General features: G+C 44.9%; 1 protein-coding gene across 2 annotated transcripts in view; it reads left to right on the top strand.

Annotated features, from left to right (window-relative positions):
* The window catches only part of LGR4 (leucine rich repeat containing G protein-coupled receptor 4), a 124,301-nt gene that overhangs the window by 44,612 nt on the left and 54,115 nt on the right, over positions 1–25,574 (top strand). The window contains exons 1-2 of one of the 2 annotated variants that reach the window (XM_075927775.1): positions 12,793–12,851; positions 13,007–13,078. In XM_075927775.1, the coding sequence (XP_075783890.1) occupies positions 12,808–12,851; positions 13,007–13,078 (116 nt within the window). In that variant the 5' untranslated portion in view covers positions 12,793–12,807. Of the gene's footprint in view, positions 1–12,792; positions 12,852–13,006; positions 13,079–25,574 lie in introns of those variants that run through there. The other variant, XM_006111507.3, reaches the window with a different exon arrangement.

The following is a 25,574-nucleotide window of genomic DNA, read 5'->3' as shown; positions in this document are numbered from 1 at the left end:
ATTACTACTTACATCTTGCTTACAACACTCCTGCTAGAACATCCCAGAATGATGTTTGCTATGTGTGACTATGTGTACACTGGTGACTCATGTTGACCTTGTGGTCCATTATGGCCCCCAGTTCCCTGTTCTCAGTGTTCCTTCCCAGGTAGTTAACTTGCTATTTTGTATGGGTACAGCTCATTGTTCCTCCCTAAATGGAATACTCTGCGTTTTCCCTTAGTAAATTTCATCCTATTTTCTTCAGGCCCTTTCTCTCAGTTGGTCCATGTGATTTTGAATTATAATCCTGTTCTCCAAAGCACTTGCATCCTCTCCTTTCTGGCAAACTTTCTGGCAAACTTTATAAGTGTACCCTCTTTACCATTCTCTAATTCATTGCTGAAGATATTGAACAGAACCTGATCCAGAACCAATTCTTGTAGGCCCACGCTTGGTATGCCCTTCCAGCTTGCATGGGAAGCTCTGAGAACTACTCTCTGGAGCAGTTTTCCAACCAGTTATGCACCCACCTTATAGTAGCTTCATCATTCTAGGTTGTGTTTCCCTAGTTTGCTTATGAGAAGGTCATACGAGAACGTATGACAAATCTTACTAAAGTTGTACATCTGTTGCTTCCCTCCATGTTGATTTAGAGCTGCTCTTGCAAGGTAGTGTGACATGGTGCTTAAACACCTGAGCAGCCTATCCAAACTAGGGATCCCATTGTGGCTGAAACAACAGCAGCAGCAAATGTGAGGGATATTTAGAGCTTGTCTCTGGTATAAGTAGGCCTTTGTTAGCGGAGACCCTGCCTTAGCTAATGGTTTTTGTCCAATTAGGAGGACTTCATTCAAACGTAGATAGCTCTGCCTCGGTTATTTTGTAAGAGTTATAATTATTTAATTCAGTGGCAGAGGGCCCAAGCCTTGGAAAAGACTCAATGGAGCCTACAGTATTATATGTTATTATCTTTCAGCAAACAGGTTAAGCTTGTTCAGAGGGAGCGCTTTACTGGATTTTAAAGGTGCCTTGTTGTAACATGATGTTCTTCTTCCCTTCAATAGACACTCCCTCCCCCTCCCCCGACACCACCATTTAAAACTTCACAAAAGGTGGAGACAAACTGGAGGTGAAAGGGAAAATTTAAGCATTCATGAAGTTGTAAGGGGCTCTAAAGTTTGGAGCCTTTTAGTCAGTCAGTTAGTGCAGACTTTCTGGCTAGGGTCCAGTTCTCCTTTTTGATAGCTGGGCATTTCATGTCGTCAGACTCCTGTGCCTTCTTGCAAGCTGCTGTGTTTGAAGTAAATCAAAATGTTTTTCAATGTAGTTAAAACGGTTGCATTAAAGTATCTGTGACACTTGCCTACAGCTGATTGCACTGAGGTTAGAATAAATCCTTGTGGTGGGAAATGTTGGCAGTAGCAAGTACTAGAGCAGGGGCCCTGTGTGAAAGACTCATGGCAAAACTCCCCATCATATACCTGCTCCCCCAATGCTGAGTGAATGAGACAGTTACTAACTGGGATATGGAAATTTTCCCTCCTAAGGTGCAGGGGCGGGAGTGCTGGTCCAAGTCTGGATAGATTATCACAACTGTGACCAGCATAATTTTTTCCTTTGCAAGCCCAGAGAGGTAGCCTTGGTTTTCGGACTTAATTTTTGTGTCTATACCTTGGGTCTCTCTCTCTGCCCCCCCCCCCCTTTTGGGTCTCCTTCTCTAAATGTCTATTATCCCTTTTCCTAGTGAATAGGGATTTTTCCTTCTGGCTGACTTCCTCTAAACCACTCACAACAGCACTTAGAGGAAGTTAAAGGAGGTTCCATGGAGTATCTCTCACTCTCCATCCCATCTCCTGCTGAAACAAAAATAAAATACAGGGTCTTTTGTAGATGCAGTGTTGGATCTGTTCTAGGTATTGTGCTTTTCTGTTACCTGGCCATTTAAATTGTAGGGGAAAAGAGGGGCATGAACAAGGTACCACTGGAAGGCAGACATTAAAGGAAAAGTCTGGTTCCATTTAAATACCTCTCTTCCAGTGCTGCGGCTTTATTGTCTTGGAAGCATCACTGCTACGCAGTCTCTTACCCTTCACCCTTTTGCCCATTTTCTGCTCCTTTAGGTAACCATCCTTGCTGGCTAGAAGCTCTTTCAAACAATCACTAAGATGCACTTAATTGAGTTTTGACAGATGCTCCGTATAATAGATTTTATTCATAAACACAAGCCATGAGTACATTGCTTCAGCAAAACTCTCCACGCAGGATTTGCTTGCCTCACACCCCTCTTATATCATTAATGTATTACAAGAAGGAACACTTTTGGCCCAACCTCAAATCTACTAGAGCATCTTGGGTTTGAAAGCAAGCACTAAAATCATGCATTGCAACTCTTGTTCCTTTTTAGTGCTGATGAAAGGCCAGTTTTGAGCAGTTGCTGAGTGATCTGGACTCTCTCTGTCTCCCAAGTTGTCCTATCTGCATCTTCTAGCTTTCAGGGGGAGGGGCTGACAAAGAAAACCGTTCCTTGGTTGCGCCCAACCTTCACTCTTCATGTGACTTACACCACCATACTTTTTATGGAAACTGTTTTTAATATGAATATGCATAACTCAAATACAAAACTGGGCAAGTAATCTTATTCAAGAGCTTATGATCCTCTGCATGTGTCATTCTTGTTTGTGAAGTTACAAATATTAAATGGAAATTTGTTATATTAATCTAGATCTTCAAATGAACGCCATTAGTGGTGCTTAAGGAACTTAACAGTCCCATACTCAAAACAATGACCTATGAATGGTTTTAGTTTTCCTGTAAAGCCTAAACTGTGGTTGGTCCTACAAATATATGTGACCATGCCACCTAGTGTTGGACTCCATCTTGAATTTGGTATTTTTCTGGTGGGGGAAGGAGGAATTGAACAAAGGATTCCCACCCTGGGGAAATTCTGTATAAGTGATGGGAAGCAAAGAATGATTGGTCTTCAGCTGGCTTTTGAAACTGCCTTCCTACCCTGGTTTGTGAAGAATATTACCAGAAATAAGGCCTAGGGCGAGGAATTATGTTTTGTAACAGTTTCTCTTAGTATATTAGGCTTAGCTGATATGTGTTTTGTTTGTTTTAACTTAGTAACTATAACCTGTTTTCACTTATAATCACTTGCATCCTATTTTTGTACCTAATAAAATACCTTAGTTTATTATCAACGCCAGTAGAAATTTTTGTTAGCTGGGAGGGGACATACAGCTGTGAATATCTTTTATTGATAACGAGAGCAAACTTTTTATGAGCTTTCTCTGTGTAAAACTTTTATAAAGAGTAAGACTGGTTTATTTGGGATTTTGGTCTCTTTTGGGGGCTGTGCTCCTGGGTGCTGACAAGTTCCTGTAACTGGGTATCATAGAATCATAGAATAATAGGACTGGAAGGGACCTCAAGAGGTCATCGAGTCCAGCCCCCCGCCCTCAAGGCAGGACCAAGCTCCATCTACACCATCCCTGACAGATGTCTATCTAACCTGTTCTTAAATATCTCCAGAGAGGGAGATTCCACCACCTCCCTTGGCAATTTATTCCAATATTGACCACCCTGACAGTTAGGAATTTTTTCCTAATGTCCAATCTAAACCTCCCCTGCTGCACTTTAAGCCCATTACTCCTTGTCCTGTCCTCAGAAACCAAGAGGAACAAATTTTCGCCTTCCTCCTTGTGACACCCTTTTAGATATTTGAAGACCGCTATCATGTCCCCCCTTAATCTTCTTTTTTCCAAACTAAACAAGCCCAGTTCATGAAGCCTGGCTTCATAGGTCATGTTCTCTAAACCTTTAATAATTCTTGTCGCTCTTCTCTGTACCCTTTCCAATTTCTCCACATCTTTTTCTTGAAATGTGGCGCCCAGAACTGGACACAGTACTCCAGCTGAGGCCTACCTAGTGCAGAGTAGAGCAGCAGAATGACTTCACGAGTTTTGCTTACAACACACCTGTTGATACAACCTAGAATCATATTTGCTTTTTTTGCAACAGCATCACACTGTTGACTCATATTCAACTTGTGGTCCACTATGACCCCTAGATCCCTTTCCGCCATGCTCCTTCCTAGACAGTCGCTTCCCATCTTGTATGTATGGAACTGATTGTTCCTTCCTAAGTGGAGCACTTTGCATTTCTCTTTATTAAACCTCATCCTGTTTACCTCTGACCATTTCTCTAACTTGCTAAGGTCATTTTGAATTATGTCCCTATCCTCCAAAGAAGTTGCAACCCCACCCAGTTTGGTATCATCTGCAAACTTAAGCGTACTCTCTATCCCAATATCTACATCATTGATACTCCCACAGCTGAGCTGTTATCAGTGTATTACTCTTCTGAGGGGCTGTTACCCCAAGTCTGTGCCTTAGCTGGGGGAGACCAGAGCTTTTGGCCTGGTAGAACAGGGTAGTGGGGTGCCCCAGAAGGCATGTGGGTGGGCTCAGTGGAATGGTAGCTCATCTTGTGACAGTCTCAAGGGAATCTCTGTGATCCAAACTGTCACACTCCAGTCCAAAGAAGGATCTTGGTTTCTCTTTTGTCCATCCTATAGTGAGTGCAGTGGGACCCTATTCCACTGTTGTGAAGTGTGTGTTAGGTAAACTCAGGTAAGGGGAAGAGAGCTTGGGGCCTCAAGAAGGCAGATGGATGGGGTGTGTGGTGGGGAGATGGATACTTCAGCTCTTTTACCCTTGGGAACAAATACACTTGACCTGTCTGTTCCCTTACGTGTTGGGTAAGGGCTTCTACTATATTCTATCAGTTTGGGTGTTGCCAGATGCCTGTGATTACAAGACTTTGTGCCCCATGAGGATCTCCCTGCCCTGGTTCTGAACATACTCAGTTTTGTCTGTAGATTCCAAATTAGCTGTATTTAAACACTTTTTTAAAAAGTCTGTCTTTCCCCCTTCATTTGGGTATGTATAGAATTCAATCATACTTTCTCTCCCTCCCCTTTGCTTAGTTAATATACATTTAGCAGTGAGATGTTACTGAATAAATGCGCACTCATGGTACAGTAAGATGAGTAGTTCTGTGGCACCTCAGGCCGTGTCTACACTAGAAAGCTATTTTGAAATAACTAACTTCAGCTTAACTCCTGATTTTTTTAAAATCAAAATAATGTGTCCCCACTACAGGGAAGCCTCAAAATTAGTCCGAGCCGGGCTCTGGTTAATGTGGATCCGTTACCTCACCTTAGAGCCCTAGGAAACACTGTGGAGTAATTGGTTCAAATTATTCTGGGGAGTAGTTATTTTAAAATAGTGGCACTAGAACATCCACACTAATGCTATTTCAAAATTAGCGTTCTTTCCCAAGAAAAGCAAGAGTACGGATTTTAAAATAAGTGGCCCCTTATTTCAAAATAACAGGCTTTGTAGTGTGGACGGTCGGTCCACTTATAAATTCAACCTACGGGGGATTATTTTGAAATAAAGACCTAGTGTAGGCCAGGGCTGAGAGACTAACAAATATATCGGATCATGAGCTTTCTTAATGAAACCCACTTGCTCATTGGATGATGTAGGTTTTACCAATAAAAACTTGTTATCCTGTATATTTGTTAGTCTCTAAGGTGCCACGGGACTACTCAGTCTGTAACTTTAAGAACAATAACATGGCTACCCCCCTGAGATTTGGTACAATAAGATGTTTAGGATACTTTTAACTAGTATCCTTATTAATTGTCACACTGTTAAATAAAGCATAATATTGTCTAGTGCAAAGGAAACACATTCTTCTTCCTAAAGGCACTGATGTGGCATTGTTATTGCATCTGTTTTTTACAATCATGTATATGTGTCATTCATTACTACACAGCTTCACCTGTCATGCAAGTTGTATTCAAATGCACTCTGTAGAGTGATGTAAGAGTTGATTTATCTCTCTATTTCTGGGGCATATATAGTCGCTGCCCGTGTCCTCCGGGGCAAGAAAAGCTTCTCCTGGTCTCCCTGGTCTGCTGGGGGGGGGGTCCAGCAAAGCCGCTGGACCCCCCCAGCAGACCAGGGACACCTGAGCAAAGCCGCCGCCTGGGCAGCTTTGCTCGTTTGCCCGGGAGCAAAGCTGCCCGGGCAGCGCGACCTCCGCTGCCTGAGCGGCTTTGCTTCTGTCCCCCTGGTCTGCTGGGGGGGTCCAGTGGCTTTGCTTAACAATTAAGTTGGTTAAAATTAATTATTTAAATTAAGACTTTTCATTAGGTGGTATAAATTGTGATTTAAATTGCCTTGATTTAAATCAATTCACCCTGCCAAGTGCAATCTCTTGAATAAGTTGATTTTAAAAACAGGTGTAAAGTAAATCACTTCAATTTGTGGGTGTAGACCAGGTCTAAAGTTCATTGGGACAGCATGCTTGCAGCTTGGAATACGGCAGTAATGCTCAGTAGCAGTGTCACGCATAGGGAAGATCAAGCATGATGACAACCCTCACTTTTTCCACACTCTTAATGGCCTCTTAGGAAGGGAGGCCATGTTGCACATTTCCAGGTTCCAGGGCCACAGCATAACCTCTTTTCTCTATTTTCTCTCCTCATGGAGCTGGTCCACGTCGGCAGGGATCAAAGAGAATGTTTCTCTCGCTCTGTTTGAATTTTTGTAAAAGAACAAGTAACTTAAGATAAACCTCTCAAGACATTTAGTTTAAAGTCTGTCTCTAGCATACCATTTTAGAGCAGTTGATTTTTTTCCCCACGTAGATGTAAACCTAGAGACACTGAGACCACTCACAAGGGAGGGTGAAGTCTGCTCTATAGCCTTAGCTGAGAGCCACTTGGCTTTTAGCTCATGCAGTAGGGCATGGACAATGGATAATATAAGCAAGGGAAGGCATTGCCTTCCCAAAATTGCCCATATTGCCCAGCCTCCCGACAGGGGCTGGAACCATAGTGGGCCTTGGATAGGAGGGTTGTTGGTTTGAAAGGGCATGGTCTGGGGGCAGGGGTGTGGCTTTGGTCAGAAGGGGTAGGGCTTCAACTTGCCTTCCCTAGATGGACCTTCATCCACTGCACATAGATTTAGCCCCTAAGGTTTCAATAATGCTTTGTCCTTGGCAGTAATAACTAGTTTGAGAATGTATTAAAGTGAGACTCTCTGGTCCATCAACATCCATGATCGGGCCAGACCACAACCGGGGCGGCCCGTGAGTATAGGCAGACTCAGCAGTCGCCTAGGGCACCGCCTTCAACGGGGTGCCCGGGGCACCTGATGATGTCATGGGGCACCCGGGGCACCCGATGATTACGTCACGCCATTGACGACAGTGCAGGCGGGGGTGCCGATCATGCATTCCGCCTGGGGCGCCAGCTGCCGCAGCCCATCTTCAGCCACTCTTGACCACAACTGTTCCAGGACTATAGCGTCCCAATGTCCTTTTCTCATCGAGAAAATATTTCTTCTATAACTAAAATTCTGTTGACTTCATGTTTAGTTGGGAGATAAAATTTAGTCCTGTTTTCCTCTCAAAATGTTCTTATCGATTGCTTTAAAAGGTTGATATCTGTGTTTCAGCTTTCTGTCATGCATTGTTTTTCTGGTGTAAAGCATTTGGATTACTCACCAGAAATTAATCCTTTAAGATGATTACCATATTGATGAGAAAAACTAAGATGACATATTTGAGAACGAAGTAAATTCGAATATGAACATTGTCGTATTAGTAATTTGAAAATGCAGTCGAACTTTGTGTAGTAAAATCTGTTGTTTTTCCGCAGAACAACTTTGCTCTGACTGGAGATTCACTCCATAATTTTGGAGCTAAAGCTTGCACGTTATAATGTCGAAACAATCTGAGACGTTCGGCTTTGTCATGAACAAAGTTTCATTAAAAGTAGGCCTCCGTATATAACACATTTTGGGTGTTTAATGGAAAAAACGCTAGTGATTAAATCCCAGGAGTCATTGACTTAGAGGCATGAGTTCTTAACACTTCTGAAAATCAGGCACTTATAGCTGTAATCATTTTCATTCTGTCCGCTGCTTTGCTGAAACTATTGATTTCAATGCAATGCAATATTCTCTTCCTATCCTAAACTGTTTAAGGTTGCCATGCAAGTTTAAGTAACTCTCACATTTTATCCCAGAGGTGGCTGTGTTAAGTTCATAATTAAAAGGCTTTTCTGTTTGCCTGTATGTATATGAAGTGCATTTTGATAATATACGCTATATAAACATTATTGACATCCCATATTATGAGACAGTTTTTAATAATTTAAAGAGCTATGTTGCATGGATTTTCTTTTAGGAGACTTCTTGAAATAACAAGAATTGTGTAGGATTGCCAGATACTTTCACAAAGACATACCAAACACGGTGGGGGAAAAAATTGGTTGAGCAAAAAAAAAAAAAAAAAAAAAACAGTAGGGGGGAGGGAGCACCCGACTTGTTGAGCAAAAAAACAGGGGACATTTGAGTCAGTGAATTTGAATGGGCAAGTCTGAACTGTGGCACAGGTACATGGTTTAGTCACTTTCACAGCCAAGTTTGTGTTACACCTCTTGGACCGTATTCTGATCTCCTTTACCTTTGGTTTGCACTGTTGCAATTCCTGATTTGCAAGGGGGAAATCAGAACTGGGCAAATATTTTGGTGAAAGAGGCCATTGTCAGTAAAAGTGACATTGCTCAGTGTATATTAACATTATTTGCTACCCTTTTGCTAATGTTTTGTGCACCAGTGTAGAATTTGAGTAGGGGATCAGCAAATCAGTGACTGGTTATTCATCCATTGGATGAGCAAACAAACCTGATCTAAATTCCATCAAGGGCCAACTTGGTCTTTTTTTTGTGTGTGTGTGTGTGCCAAAAAATAGGATAGTTTTTCAATAAGTAGTGTGTGATTTCAGCAGGTATATTGCCCTGGTAACATACTTGGATGTTGGTATAAATTGGGGTGGGGAACCTTTTTTGGGTCATGGGCTGCTAACCCACAGAAAAATCAATTGGGGGCCCCCTCACAAGTGAGAAGCAGGGGAGAAAAAACAGATCTTCACTGATGTGGCCCCCGACTGAGAAGGAGAAAGACACTCCCCGTGTTCCCCTTGAACACCAAAGCCTGCGCTAGTGGATTTAGTGTGCTCCAGCCCTGCAAGGAGGCGGTGGGGAGCTGGAATGTCTGGATGGGCTTCTCAAGACTTGGGGGGAGCCCTGGGCCTAGGTGCCAGATTCAGACAAGCCGGGGGGGGGGGCATCTGGCCCCCGCGTGTCAGGTTCCCCTCCCCTGGTATAGAGCTGTTACTTTCTTTTTGAATTACAATGAGACGTTATGCTGTCGATTGAAGAAATAGCATGGACATTACTTGTAGTGTTTTCAGGACAAAGCTACTTAGTATATTGAGGGTATATTTTAATGTACACTATATGGATTTTGATATGTTTGCAAGTGTCCTGGAGGCTTATTTCTTCAGAAAATGCCCTTTGTGGCTGCCAGCCCTCAGAGAGGCTTCCATTGCTCCTTAGGAGTTTGTACCTGTTAAAGTTAGTGCCAAATCTCCTATTGAAAAAACAGTGAAAGATTAAGCCCTGGCCATGGAAACTGCTTTTGATTCTTCAACAGAATACTTTTCTTTTGCTGCCCCCAAAATGGCTGATAAGGGATTTGTGCCACTCCATGTTCTAGGATGGTATCTGAGTGAACTCAGCTCAGTTGTTTTATGTCCAGAAATAGTGACCCTGGTTTGCTGGTTGAGAGTTTTTCAAAAGTAATGATGGTGCAGGCTATAAACACATGCTTGCAGAGTTCCACAATGGTCATGGCCTGTAGTTCTTTCTTTGGCTGAGGAGCCCTTCAATGTCTGACTTAGTCAGTGTCTCTGGTTTTATTCCATCCTAGGATTGTGCTGCTGTACAAATGCTTATCTGGATGGGCCAGAGACAGGATCTGAAACTACACAGATCTAGGATGGAAATAGATCATAGAATCATAGAGCTGGAAGAGACCTCAGGGGGTCATCAAGTCCAGCCCCCTGCTCAAGGCAGGACCAATCCCAACTAAATCAAGCCAGCCAGGGCTTTGTGAAGCCGAGACTTAACCTCTAGGGATGGAGATTCCACCACCTCCCTGGGTAACCCATTAGGTATGTAAATGAGTAGTCAATTTGTCAACTACCTGATATGCCTAGGCTTATCGGGTAGTCAGGTTGACCACTTGCATCCCCCCTTTTCCCCTCTGCCTCTATATTAGAGGCAGCGATGAGGGGGAAGAAGAGGGGAGAAGCAGAAACCGGTGCTGGGGAGAGCTGGCTTAAAAACTGGTTCCCCCCCAGTACCGTCTCTGCGGTGTCACTTCCCCACACGTACACCCCCCCCCCCACGCTGCTGCTTCTATCAGAGGCAGCAGTGCAGGGAGGCTAAGGGAGACTGCTCCAGCAGTAGCCCCTTTCCATAGGGGGGTCCCAGCGGGGAGTTGACTGCCCAACAGACAGGAGCCTCTGCAGCAAAGCAGCTCCTGTTGGAGAGCAGCCCCTGTCCATGGGTGGTGCTGGACCCGATGTGAGCTGGGACTGAGCAGGCTGCGGCTCTGCAGTTTAAATGTAGTAGGAACCAGGCTGCCTGCACACCTGGCTCTTACTACATTTAAACTGTAGAGCCACAGTGGGGATCGCTCCTTCTGAGTGCCTTCCCTTACCGACTAATTGTGCAGTCGACACAATTTGTATCCACTACACAGTTACCCACCTCTTAACAGCCTTGCCTTGGGTAGCAAACACTAGTACCAGACACATACCATTCCCAAGAATTGATGTGACAGGCATGTGTAGAATGACCATTAAAAATATACAATGTCCTCATATGTACTGGTTTGACCTCTGTGGTATGGATTTCCGGCATCCCAGGCTGGAGCACTCCTGGGGAAAAGCCAGGCCCTCGCTCAGCAACCACTCCCGTGTTCCTCCCTTGAGTTTCTGGAGCTCTGCAAGTAGCTCTGCAAGTAGCTCCAGAGGGAAGAGTCATGGTGACTGTGGAGCTTTGCAGCTGGCGGCCAGGAGTGCAGCCAGCAACCACAGGGCTCAGTGCACTCCCATGGGGCTGGGCTCTGGACCCCAGCCATGGGGCTTGGCAGCCACCCTGCCTCTCTTCCTGAGCACCCCTTGCCCCTAAGTCCCTGCTTGGTCAATGCCGGCCCTTGTGCTACCACTGGAGTGGAGCCTTGCAGCTGGTGGCAGCAGAAGGGCTGGTATTGACCTTCCCTGGTTCATCAGATTTCCTGGTTTGGGACTGGTCAGGTGTGAGGGTGTGCCTAAACTACACCCCTCTGCTGACAGAGAGATGTAGATTAGGCACTTCGCTATTGCAAATGAAGCGGGGATTTGAATATCCCACGATTCATTTGAATAGAAATGGCTGCTGCTTTTTGCCGACGCAGCACTTTGCCGGCAAACAGCGGCAGTCTAGACGGGGATCGGTCAACAAGGAAAGCCTTTTCCGACCGATCCCTTATGCCTCGTGCAACGAGGTTTATAGAATCAGTTGGAAAAGGCTTTCCTCGTTGACAGATCCCCATCTACACTGTCACTTTTTGCCGGCAAAGTGCCGTGTTGGCAAAAAGCAGCGGCCATTTCTATTCAAATGAAGCGCGGGATATTTACATCCCCGCTTCATTTGCAATAGCGAAGTGCCTAATCTACATCTCTCTGTCGGCAGAGGGGTGTAGTTTAGACACACCCTGAGAGTTCTATATCGGGGAGGTACAACCTGGATAGCTGACATAAGGGGATCCTCAGTCTGTACTTCGTTGCAGGCACATCTGATGGCTTTGGGCCGACTATATCTTCCAAATGTTTTCTAAAAATCAGGCATGTAACACATGTTGTTTAGGTGGTAAGTGTTGCTGTGCAGTCCATAAGGAATAAAAATTTTCTCAAGCTTGATGCCAGAGTGAGTCTTTGCTCTAAATAGAGGACTGATGATGCAACAGAGATTGGAAGAGCTTTGCAGCTATGGTAGCAAACCTTTTATTTTTATATATATATATATATATATATATATATATATATATATATATATATATATATATATATATATATATATATATATAAAATATAAAGTTAAAATTAAAGGGCAGCAAAAGCAAGAACTAAAATTAAAAGGTTAAACAATAAAATAAATTTGTCAGCTTTGAAACAAATACTTGTCAAATCAAATTCTTGATTCTGGTCCTGTCATCTCATTTTTGCTCAGGTTGGGCTGTGATTTCATGCTAGGTATTCAACCAATTTGTTGTATGTCTTTGTTCCCTGAGTTATGGAGTGATAGGAAAGTGCTACTCATCATGAGTTAAGGGTGGTGGAGTTTAGTTTGCCATTTACTGCCAATGAAAAAACAAGAAAAGAATCAGTCTGCATACCTGTCATGTAAGCACTTGCTGCCTGCTTGCATGTGCTCATGGGCCAAAAATGAATTATATTTAAAACTATTACCTCAAGGACTTTTATACGTTTTGCAGAAAATACAACTGCGGTAGAGCTGAGGCATGTTTCTGCTATTGTTGATAGCTGCTCCAAAAGCCACACTTGCCCGGAGGTCTTTATTTTATCAAGTCCCAGTGAATGTATTTTTTTTAAAAAATACCCTATACATTACAGATGAATATTTAAAGTCTGGGTGGTCACATTTTTTACAGGCGGTGGTTTGAGCAGTTTTAGTTACATACATCAAAATTGTGTGTGTAAGGAGTCTGTAAAATCAGGACTCAGGAAATAGGTTTCTAATAAGTTTTCCCCCAGACTATTCTGTTTTGTAATGTCAAAGTCATTTTCTCTTTCTGATGGTCAGAAGAAAGCCTTAGACATCAGTCTTTCAGGATGCTCTGCTTTCTTAAGACTGTATCTTTAGATCACTATATTGTGTAAGTCTAGCATGCAAACTTCTTAGAGATGCCACATTACACTGAAAAAAGCTTTTTCTATTATCCCAGCAACTGATCTGTTTAAAATTGCTTTATGTTTTAAATTGTAACATTGCTTATCATTTGACCCATTTGCATTTTCTTTTTTTCCCCAGGGATATCAGTATGAATAACATCACAAAGCTACCAGAAGATGCATTTAAGAACTTTCCGTATCTTGAAGAGCTGTAAGTATTTTTACAGTACTGTAGTATGGTTGTGCAGTTCACCTGAAAATGGGTGAGAAAGCAAATCCTGTTAGGACAATTATACCTTTAAAAAAAAAAACAAATCTATATATGTTTGGAAGCCAGAATGGTGAATGTTACTTAGGAGAATTTTTATGGTAATTATTTTAATCATTACTGCATTGATTATTATTGATACTAATTACAGTGTTATCCAAAGATAACATAGGAGCAGAATAATTACCATTGTTTCCAATAGAGTTACAGTATAGCTATTGCACAGCTTCAATAAATAGGCTTTCATTTATTGTGCAGTTAACTCTGATCACTCCTACAGGTAGTAGGGATGTTAATGTGTACCTGTGAACACCGTTAACTGATAAGCCTGAGCTTATCGGTTAACTCTCACAGTTATATACTACCTTTCCCCCTTCCACCACTGTATCAGAGGCAGTGGACAGGTGGCGGCCAGTGCGTGTAGGGATCCAGATAAAAGCCAGCTCTGTGCGAGCACCTGGTGCACTGTATGTAAATGTGTAACCACTAAAAAAATGCAGTGGTTACATGTTGACACAATAAATGTGTTTTAACATCCCTAACAAGTAGGGTGACCAGACCTCTCATTTTTAAAGGGTCAGTCCTATACTTAAGCTCTACTGTGGTGTCCTGACTTTTTCTCAGATTGTCATGTGTTTTTTTTTGTTTTGTTTTGTTTTTGTTCTTTTTGGGTTTTTTTTTTTTTTTTGAGACCCCATATCCGTACTGGTGGGTCCTGATGATGGCCAAATCCCTGCTTGCCAGTTGCCTTTCCATCAGCATGAATGGGCACATCTGGTGGCTGACTGTGGTGGGGCAAAGATGCAGTGCCTGGGGCCAGTTGCTCCTCCCGCTGGTCCGTCAGCACAGCCGCTGCTGTGTGTGATCTCTTGGACAGCCCGGCCCTGCCTCCTGTCCTGTTTCCCGCCAGCACTGGCTGTGCACTGTGAACTGCAGTGGCTGGCGGGTGCGGGACGGCACAGTTACGTATCACTTCTGTGTCGTCTTATGTGCGCCTCATCTGACTTGTTGTCTCCCTGCTGTGCCCCTTTGTCTCCCCTCCCTCTCACCTGCAGCTGCTCATTCAGACCCCCCATCCTCCAATGGGGAACGTCCCATCCCACTACTGTGTGGAGAACCAGCCGCTGTTTGAAGTGCTCAACTCACTAACAGTCTGGCCAGCAGGCTCCTTCCTTCCCCCACTGCCTCCTGCCCTAGCTTCTGGCCAGGAGGAGCCGAAGCCCCCCACAGTGCTAGCAAGGGGAAGTCTCTCTGCCCCTCAGCTAAGCTCTGGAGTGCTGCAAGAGGAATGCGGGGAAGTGATTTCCAGCCTGTTCCTGTGCTGAGCCTGCAGTCTCCACAGCAGCTTCCCAGGGCAAGTGTTTAGTACCCTCTTCACCCTCCCGCCCCTATTTCCTGCCTCAGGGAGCTTGAGACTGCTCTGTCCTCTAAGCACTCTCCCCTGCTGAGCTACATCTCTGCCAAGTTCAGTCCAGCCCCTCTGCGTTCTGGTTCCCTGGGCCCTGGTGCACAGTGCATCCTTAGGCTTTCCTGCCTGTGCTAGGTTATGTCAGTGGCCAGTTGCGGCCAGGAGATGTTAGCTGCCTTTTGGCACTGTGTGTGCCAGAAGGGGCCACAGAGGTTGGGAAAGGAGGGGAAAAGAGAAGCTCTGCAAAGACATGGGTTGAGTCATCTCTCCCCTTCTCCTTCTCCCCTGTGCCTGGATGCAGCTCCATCCCTTCCCTCCGGCACAGTGCAGGAAGGCTGCTGTTGGCCATGTTCTGGTGTGAACCCTGGCAATAATCGGAGGTGGGGGAGGGGGAAGAGAGCATGACACCCATATGCCTTCCCTCCCCCCCCCCCCCCACACCCCATGTGTTTCCTCGGGAAGATTGGTGCCAGATACCAGGAGATGCAGGGTCTATCCCTGGGAGCCCAGCCAGGCGTGGAGGGCAGAGAGCACCAGGCAGGGAAGGTCAGGTCAGTTGGTCACCCTCTCCCCACCCCGTACATGTGAGAGAGGTGTATGGGAGTGTGTCTGTAGAGGACACGTTCTCTGTGTTGAACCCTGAAGCCTTAAAGGTACAAAGCTAAATACAAAGAATCCAGCTATGCAGTATTTCTTTTTAATAGGGGCTCAGTCAGCTTGATGTTAATTTGAAGGTTTGCACTGCATAGTTCTGGTTGACTGCTGTTTGAACTCACGTGAATGAGTAATTTTAGCAGCTGTCCTGTATTCAGCATAGGGAAATGTAAGTCGCCCCATTTATCCATAGCAGCAGCCGCATAGTGTTGGTCAGGATGTATTTGGAAAGAAATTGAGGCTTTGTGTTACAGCTTCTTTTTTATAATTTTTAGTTTTAGCAGCGCATCTTCCCTTGTCCTGCCTCCCGTCCCCTCACCCTTCGCTCAGCTACCTCACATCCAGCCTCGTCTTTAGGTCCCAGGTCAATAAGTCACTGAAGCATGATCTTAACTCTGAGCACAGCAGTGTTCCTGTTGACTTGCCCACTCTCTCAAGTACTCTGCTGAACGGGGGGCTTAATTCAGGCATCTGAGCTGAAGCACCCTGTGAACATGGAGCAAAAAAGTCACAATGTAGATTTTAATTTAAATCTCTGTATATTTCTGATTTTTTGTTTCAATAGGAAGAGGCGCAAGTCTTTATCTTAGTCCTAATTTTCACTTCAATCGCAGTGATAAATTGCACCTAGTCACTCTATCTTGGTGTCCCCACCTATGAAATGGGGCTAATGCTACTCACCTTTTTAAAAAGCTTTGAGGTTTTCTAATAAAAAGCAGTGTCTAAGAGAAATTTCTGTTACCCTTTTGACTAGGAGTTGCTTAATAATTTCGGTCTTTTAAAAGTGCTTTGAGATAAGTGGTGTTAACCTTGTCTGTGGCTTTGTCTAGACTGGTAGGGAAATCGCATTTCAAAAAGATTAAATAAAATCATCTTGGTTAATATGTTTTAAATACATTTTTCAAACACAATTCATTTTCCTTACTTCCCAGATGAGGAAAGTAAGGCACTTTTTAGAGGAAAAGCCACTTGTACAAGGACACACAACATAGTGAATCAGTGCAGAGTTTGGAATAGATTGCAGATCCTTTGGCTCCCAGTCACCTACTCCAATTGCTACATCACATGTTTCCCCGGTAGGTCTGAAGTATTGTGCAAAAATGTAAAGGTGATCTAGTTATATCAAAATGCCCTATATAAGTATACGTGACCCAATGATGTGCATAGATTTTCACTGTCTTGTGAATAATTCTGGTTTGGGTCAACGGGTCTGTGAATCCAAGATGAGTTTATTCATCTAAAGCTAACTGTAAATGAGTTTCCTTAGATTAATATACTCCAAAGAACTGTTCCTTTCCACCAGGCCCTGGACACCCCTACATTAATAACACCTGAAATCATTTAGTGAAGTAAAATGGTTGCTTGCACGGTTCTGGACTGTGTATTCTTCCCCTACTTGTAATTTCAAAAACAGTATCAGCATTAAACTGAAAATGGAACAGTTTAAGAAAGTTTGTGCCATGGCATGAGGTGCCCACTACATGGAAAATTACAGGGTTAAGAAGGTTCAGCTGGCTCAGGATTTAGTTTGTGTGACCCCTCCCTAAGTGCTTTATAATAGATGTAAATGAGTGTCTGGGTTGTGTGTGTTTAAATTTCCAATATCTTATTTATTTTGTTTTCTGTCCAGGATTCTTTTTTAAATTTCTTGCCTGTTCATATTTCACGCTAAATTTAAAAACCCAAAACCTCACCTTCACACGGACTGTGGGATCCTTCATTTTTTCCCTATAAGTAATGAAGCAATAAAACCTAACTGGGTGGGTGTGCATTTCATTGTGTAATCTCTATAAACCCAGGGTGCGTCATGAAGTATGGAGACAAAAAGGCAGAGCCTTCAGCCACCTTATACTTGTGCTTTATTACACAAGAACCATACTCTACAATGTATCTCATTGTAAACATAATGCTGGAATTTGGAGGGGAAAAAACAGTCAGACCTGTCTTTAAAGTAGGTCAGGGATGGGCAAGACGGCCTCCGTGGGCTGGATCTGGCATGCGGGCCCCCGCCCTTCCCTCCCTCCCCCCCTGCTGCTTCCCCGCCCCAGACCAATCAAGAGCTGGGAATAGGGGTGAGGGGAGCATGTGAAGTCTCCTTCCCTACCAGGGGCACATGGAGGTTCTCTTGAGTCGCTGTGAAGCCCTGGCAGGGCGGAGACAAAGGGTGAGGGACGTCTCACACTCTGCCCACCCACAGACCCTGATTGGCCTGAGAGTGGGAGAGCGCATGAAGTCTTTGCCCCCCAGCACCTAGAAAGAATCATCAGCTGTTTTAGAATCGCTACCAGTTCTGTCTAGGCGCTGCAGCAGGAGGAGACTTCACGTGCTCCCTCTGCCCCCAGGCCAAACAGGGTCTGTGGGTGGGTGAGCATGAGTAGTCTCCTGGCTCCACTCCTTCCACCCAAGGCCCTGCTCCTTCCACGGTGGTCCAGGGTTACTTCATACATTTCTGAAGTGGCCCCTTTTAAAAAATTATTTAAATTATTAGGCTGTAGTTCAGAATAGGGATGTAATAGTGTAGTCGATTAACCGATAAGCAAAAGCTTATCAGTTAATGTTATAGACGACACTCTCTCACTCTAACTCTCACTCTCACTCACAGGCTGGCCAGCAGCCCAGCTCAATCCCAGCTTGTGCTGGGTCCGGGACCTACCCCTGCTGCGGCTCTGCATTTAAAGTGCATTAGGAGCTAGGCGGGCAGGCAGCCCAGCTCAGTTCCTGCTTGTGCTGGGTCCGGGAGTTGTCGGACCTGCCCCTTGGACAGGGGCTGCTGCCACCCAGTAGCACAGGGCGACAGGCAGCTGGTCCACAATGAGAGCTGGTTTTTAAACTGGCTCCTCTCGGAGACCACCTGCTTGGAACCCCATGCTGCTATCTCTGAAACAGAGGCAGCAGCACGGAATAGCAGGGGGCTTCTTGGGAGCACACTGGCCTCAGCACCAGAGACTATAGAATAGTCAAGTAACCGAGAAGAATTCATGAGGTTAATCAACTATTCAGTTAACCAACATTTAACATCCCTAGTTCTGAACATCTGGATGTTTAAAATACTTGCTAGTGTGGTTATATAATGTGTTGAAATAAACAGTTCAAAATATTTGAATAAAATTGGTATTTGTGTAAAACATTCTGACACATTCAGGTCTTTGTTGCAAATGAAAAAATCCTTGAGTCCTTTTTGTGTGTGTGTCACAAAGGCCCAAGAGCTGAGAGTTTTTCTTTTATGGTTTCTCCATTCCTTGCTTTGGATGACAAAGGGGCAGTGGGGAAGATGACACCTCCCACACACCCCCACACTACACAAGCAGCAACCGTTTTGGCTGCACCATCACTCTATCCCTGTCCCAAAAATCACTCCTCACCATTGCTGTACCGTGGGAATCAGGAATCCCCAGAAGCACTGAAACTAACACATACCCAACCTACTCAGTCCAAATGATCATTGATACAAGAAGACTCCACCCAAGGGAAAAAGCTCCAAGGTGATCAACATCAAACAGGCAACTGTTGCATATTCTAAGCCTGTCAAATGCCACAGTGACTAGTAGAATTGTGTCAGCTGACAAGCAGTTACCTTAGACTTGTACAATTGAATGCCAAGTGGTGGCTAGTATGAGAACTGATCACAAGATTCCTGACTTGACATCCAACATAAAAATTGGGTTCGATGGTGGAGCCAAACAAGCTAGTCCTAGTAAGATACCTAATACCTTGTGGCTTTTGAGGGGTAAGAGTGGAGGCTGTGTGTTCATCATCTCTTCTAGTTTGCTTTAAAAAGCAAGTCTTTGTCTCTTCCCCCCCCCCCATCCCCTCCCCCCGCCCACACACACATTTGAGTCTGTTTGGCCGGAATATGAATTCAGTGGCAACACATTTATATATCAGACTTACTCATTTAACAAGAGTCAGCCACATTTCTAGAAGAATTAGTAAGGCTTCAACTGAACCTAATGTCATAGTACAGAGATTCATTGTCCAGGAAGATTGCAACTTCCATGTAGAAAAACATAATTTGATGTAATAGCCCAAGATATGCTATGGGCCGTGATGGATCAGGGTTTTGCCCTGGCCATGTCAGACTCTGCATGTGCAGGGGCTACATGCATGCCTGGCCTAGGACTTGTAAGCACTGACAGCACACCATACTCCTGGGAGGGCTGCCACATCCGTTGTCACTACTGAAGACTGCTGTACCTATCTTTGTCCCTTCAGTGAACTGATTCACCTTCAGAACAATCTGGAAACTTCGTGTGACAGGAAGATCTTGAAAGAGACAGGTTCCTTATCTAAGAAATGTAGATGTTGAATTGGTGAAGTACTAACAACCAAATGGTGACTGAATGAGCTAGACCCAAAATAACTGCTTGCCTTGCAGCTCACTGTGTTTCTCTGAATGATGAAGCAAGAAACCTGCTCACAGAAATGCCAATGACAAAATATGTTCCACACCAGTGTAGTGCTGAGGCCCACCTGTAGCAAATGCTATAAGCCAAAAAAATTCATTTTTTTCTCATGCAGTTGTGCGAGCAGATAAAAGCAGTTGAACTGCTCTATGCACCAATGCAACTAATCTATTGGAAGGTCTAAATATGCTTCTAACCCAAATGCAGCTTGTTGTGTGGAAAAGAGGTCCACTTCAAAAACAAACCCAGCAAGATCTTACAGAATCTTTGTGAATGAAAGCTGAAAAGTTGCCCTGTGGAACTTGTTGAGAGGAATGGTGCAGGACCCTTGCTTTCTGACATGGGCATTCATTCTTTTGATCTGTAAGGTGCTTGATAAATAGTTTAAATAGCTAATGAGCAAGACCCCACTATGCCAGATACATTCAGACAAAACCATTTGTGAGCTCCTCAGCTTTTCCCCAGCCATTTCAGAATGTTTGGGGCAGGAGGATGGAGTGGCCAGTTTGGAGAGTGGAAGTTTTTCACGGGCACTAGTGATGCAACAGGCTGCAGCACTGTCATAGGTGAAGTAGAGTGAGGCATGCAGAAGGCAACAACTGCACTTCTGCAGTGTGTGGCATTCCCAGGCGGCAGGTAATCCCCCACCTGTGCAGCTCCTAAGCCACAGAGGGATGGAGTAGTACAGGTTGGACCTTTCTCGTCCGGCACCCTCGGTACCTGACTGGTTCCCGAACAAGGGGATTTGCTGAACGAGGGTCAGTCCCTCCCAACATGGCTCAGGCTGCCTCCAGTTAGTACTCCAGCTGAGCCCCGTTGCTGCCTCTCCAGGCTGGATCTCCATGGGTACTGGGGCTCTCAGGCTTCCGGTGCTATCACGGCTGCCAGGACTCTGTGGCTGCTGCCGGCCCCCACTACCCTACAGCAGCAGGGGCCAGAACTCTGTATGGTAGTGGGGGGCCGGCAGCAGCCACAGAGTCCTGGAGCCCTTATACCTGCTCCAGGAACATCCATGGTCCTGCCAGTCCATGAATGTTGCTAGACTAGAGAGTCCCAGGAGGAGGTACAACCTGTTCTTTAATGGGTCATAGGAACTGTGGATAGCAGCTGCTGCTTCCTGCTGCCCAGCTCCTACATCATACAGGACTAAGAGCACCACTATTCCAGGGCATCAGCACCACTTGCTGCTGCCTGCCTTCTGTTTCCTCAATTTCACAAACTCTCAGGTGATCGTACTATCTCATACGCTATTAATATGCCAAATAATGTCACAGAATGTTATGATGCATAAATGGAGGCAGTTAGATGCATACTTTAGGTCACTGAGCCTTGCTTGGGGATAACAAAAGGAGCAAGGTTCATTTGAAACAACTATTTCTGTTGCAATAGGGAGGTGGATTGTTTGAAGGCCTGTCACATTTTTAAACAGGAATCTTTTTTACCTGCTTAGAGAAATATTAACAAAATGGAAAGAAGACGCTTAGTACTAGGAATTTAAAAATGTATCTACTAACTTACAGGTGCAGTCAACGTCACTAAGGGCAGGTCTACATTGAGGCAATGTCAACCTACGGTATGCAACACCAGCTACCTAAATAGCGTGGCTGGAGTTGATATACATCTTAAGTTGAAATGTTGTGGGGTCTCTACAGTGGGGAGTCTAAGGGAGCAACTCTCCCACTGACTTTCCTTATGCTGCTAATTCTAGAGAACTACTGGAGTTGACCAGAGAGTGATCAGCAGTTTATTTAGCAGGTCTTTATTAGATCTGCTAAATCAGTGGTGGCCAACCCAAGGCTCACAATCCGCATGTGGCTCTTCAAAGGAAAAATTGTGGCTCCCGCACCTGCAGCTGTTCTCATGGTCCCCCACTCTGACCTTTTTTCCTTGTCTGGGCAGGGTGCCATTTTGCTCAGTGACATCTGACACTGCGGCCAACAGAAGTTTGCTTGGGCCCCAACAACTTCTCTCTCTCAGCTGTTTGCACTGGATCCACTGCTATTTTGGCTCTTCATCCATAAACGGGTTGGCCACCGCTGCTCTAAATGGATCCCCAGTAGCTCGATCACAGCACTGATTTCCCAGTAAGTGTAGACTTGCCCTAAGCATGTGATCTGGAAGTCTATTTGGGTGGTAATATCATCCCTACCTGCAGATAATTGCAGGTACAAATTTAGGTACAAATAACTACCTGAAAATAGTGTTGTTCACACACACCCATATTCTCACTGCGGAGAAGCTCACAGTGCACTTATCATATGCCTCTAGGATTCTTGCAACATTTATAAATGTTGTTGTAAAAATTCTCCATCTTGCTGTAACTGATACTCATCTGGAAGTAATTTACAAGTTACTGAAACTGCAGTGGTCAAAGTCACTGCGGAGCAGACCACCAAGGCTTTTGCCACAGCAGTTAATGAAGTACTTTCTCTACAAAATGTTAACATGCTAGATCTCTGAACTTGATATGGAAACTTAAAATCCTGGAAGAATTTGGCCAGAGTTTCCTAACCACACCTATAAAGTATTTATAGAGGGCTATAAAAGAAATGCAGCTAGATACCATTATGTTTGTGAAAAAACAGAAACCATTTGCTAATATGAATTCTTAACCAAAAATTGGACTTAATGATGTTCTGATGCATTTCCAAGTGACTAGTTAGTTCCTTCTGATATTTACCCCTCTCTTGACAATAATATGCAGGGTTTTAGCCATGTGATTTCCACTGCCTCTTTTGTTGCATGATTTACCAAGTTAACCCAAATACTCTAACCCATCAGTTCTTCAAAAAGACTTAATATTCAGGGTGTCAGAAAATTGTATAGTGTGAAAGCAGAGGTTCAACTTACTCAAAACACACTGTCTCTTTGACTTTATGACCTTTATCTTATTTTCATTTCTACACTCAGCCTCTTAAACCCCTGGTTCCTTATTTACTCTGGGTTGGTGAGTAATATTTAAGTGATAACACACCAGTTCATTATCAGTACTTCAGGGCTAGTAGGAGATAGGTAAGTAAGTGATTTATAAGCTGGCTAGCACAGTTGAAGTGTAGACCCTTGTAAAGGGTTTTACGCTCGAGACCAGGTTTGGGTTTGTATTGCAGTGTAGATATACTCTAGGGTGAGTTGGTGTGGAGCTGAGAACATAATCTAGTATCCCTGACTCCAAGTTGCATGTAGTAATCATTAGTTCTTAGTGACATCCCTGTGGATGCTCCATTCCAGGTGATGGTATGTTTTAGAGCTGTTGATTGGAGCTCTTTGGTAGCAGTGCCGAGTTGGAACGTGTGTCTAATTGAGGTCTCGTGGCAATGTCTGGATTTGTTTGCTTCACTTCCTGACCCCTTCCCCCCTCAGTTACTTCTCAGCTGTCCTTGGCTGAAGATGGGAAAACATATAGCATTGTGCTGAGACAGTGACAAAAATTAGCATATTTTAGATACAAATATTTGTAAGATCATTTAAGATCATTTCCTTCTTTTAGAAAAATTAGTTTATTAGTTTTAAAAATATATATTTCCCAATTGCCATTTTTCTCCTTTGAGAGAAATCCCAGAGACATGAAACATGCCAGGAAAGCCTGGTTTTAAAAAGTCTCTCTACTGTAAGGATTCTCAGTCACTTTCAGACAGACATTGCCTTTGCATCAAATGCCTTGACGAGATGCATGTTTCTGCCATTTTTTGAGGAAGAACGGCTCTTGCGCAAAAACCTCTTGCGCAAAAGGGAAAGGAAGAGGAAATGCAAATGTGTGACCTATAGAAATGAGTGCTCCATTTGCATTTGCTGTTCCACAAGAAGCTTGTACTATAGATGTAGCCTAAATAGAAGGTGGTGGGAAACTGACAATAAAAGGCACAGGTGCTGCACCAGAAGGGATGTCCTGCTGGTTTGTAGACAAAGAAGGTGTCCCAGGGTGAAGACTTTGCCACATGTGGTGTCAGGAGTGGGATCCAGCACCAGCAAAAGTGGTTGGCATCCCAGAGATGGAGTAGACCTTGCAGTGGCTCATCAAGCAGCAAGAGCAAGTGCAGCAGGCCCTGCAAAGCTTCCAGTAGTCTCACCAGGCCGAGAAACAGGCCTTGCTAACCTGGCAGGCAGAGCAGCAGTAAAGCCTGCAGGACTTTATTAAGGAGCAGAGCAAGGTACAGCAGCAACTCCTGCAAAAAGTGCTGAGTCCTGGGGGAGAGAATGGCACCCAACCACCAGCCCTGGGACTCTGTAAAATGGGGGCAGCAGGTGACCCAGATGCCTTTTGGGGTACATTTGAGCAGGTAACCAGGGGTGCTGGATGGGAGAGAGCTACCTGGGCTCTGCGTGTGGTTCCTTACCTGGCAGTAGAGGCTCAAGCAGCCTACATGGGCTTGAGGGATAATCAAGCCCACAACTATGAGGCAGTGAGAGCAGCCATTTTGAATCAGGTGGGTCTGTCCACGGAAAAGTACAGGCAGAAATTTTGGTCAACTTGATGGACAGCAGTTGTGAGGCCCCGGGCGTTTGACCAAAAGTTAGTAGACTGGGCAACTCGCTGGTTGAGGCCGGAGACGCAGAAAGTGCCAAAAATAATGGACTCACTCGTACTTGAGCAGTTGCTGCAAGCCCTTCCAGAGAATATCTACTTGTGGGTCAGGCGCCACAAGCCTGACACAGTGGCTGCAGTGGTCGGGCTGACGGCGGAGTATACCGAGATGGAGGTTTCCCAGAGAGAAGGCCTACCTGACAGGGACAAGGAACCAGGGAGGAAGCTGGAAGAGCCCCTTTCTGAGAGAGGCCCAAAGAGGAAGGAGGCTCCCCGAGGAGCACCTGTGGGGCCTGGCACAATGACTTGCTGTCGATGCGGAAGGGCAGGGCATAGGAAGCGGGACTGCCTGGACAGTATGGACTGGGGTTCTGTGGGTTGACTCAGGCGGGAGAAATTGGAGAAGATCCAGAGAAGAGCAACAAGAATGATTAAAGGTCTAGAGAACATGACCTATGCAGGAAGACTGAAAGAATTGGGCTTGTTTAGTCTGGAAAAGAGACAATTGAGAGGGGACATGATAGTGGTTTTCAGGTATCTAAAAGGGTGTCACAAGGAGGAGGGAGAAAATTTGTTCTTCCTGGTCTCTAAGGATAGAACAAGAAGCAATGGGCTTAAACTGCAGCAAGGGAGGTTTAGGTTGGACATTAGGAAAAAGCTCCTAACTGTCAGGGCGGTTAAACACTGGAATAAATTGCCTAGGGAGGTTGTGGAATCTCCGTCTCTGGAGATATTTAAGAGTAGGTTAGATAAATGTCTGTCAGGGATGGTCTAGACAGTATTTGGTCCTGCCATGAGGGCAGGGGACTAAACTTGATGACCTCTTGAGGTCCCTTCCAGTCCTAGTATTCTATGACCTGACAAGAGGCAGAGTCTGCCCACTGTCCCGATGCAGTGTTCTAACCCCGCGGGGACAAACAGGTGGGAAGCGTGTCTGGGGGTAATGGGTAACCCTAGCCCCTCACAAGGAGCGGAGGTGCAATTGGATCACTCAGAAAAGGAGACATCAACCCTGGATGAGGGAAACTGAGGAATAGGTACCGCCCAAAGTGGGGTGGGACCCTAACCCCCCCGTGCAGGTTGAAGCAGCATTGGAGGAAGGGCCCCAACAGGGGTGCATTTGGTGTGCAGTTCTATGGGCAAGGCCTCAATTTTTATGGGCCAAGTCCCTTCCACTATAATTTTTATGGGGAGGGAACAAAAGAGCCTCCTGAAGAAGCATTGAAGGAGTGCTTGGGCACAAGTGGGGATTTCCCACAAAGGGACCCCCTAGAAAGGACCAGAGTGGTCCAGGGAGGGTGGAACCCCAGAGCAGGATCCCCAAGGATTGCCCAGACAAGAGCAAAGGACAGCTCCCCAAGGAAAAGGGGGGCAAGCCACCCCCAAGGGTAGATAGTTTTAAGAACTAGCAGGCTGCCTTACACACTCAGCTGTGGGAGGCACTGAAGTGTC

The sequence above is a fragment of the Pelodiscus sinensis genome, chromosome 4, assembly GCF_049634645.1.
Source record: "Pelodiscus sinensis isolate JC-2024 chromosome 4, ASM4963464v1, whole genome shotgun sequence".
NCBI lineage: Eukaryota > Metazoa > Chordata > Testudines > Trionychidae > Pelodiscus > Pelodiscus sinensis.
Note: the sequence above shows the minus strand (reverse complement) of the source record. Positions and strands in the feature narration are given on the sequence as shown.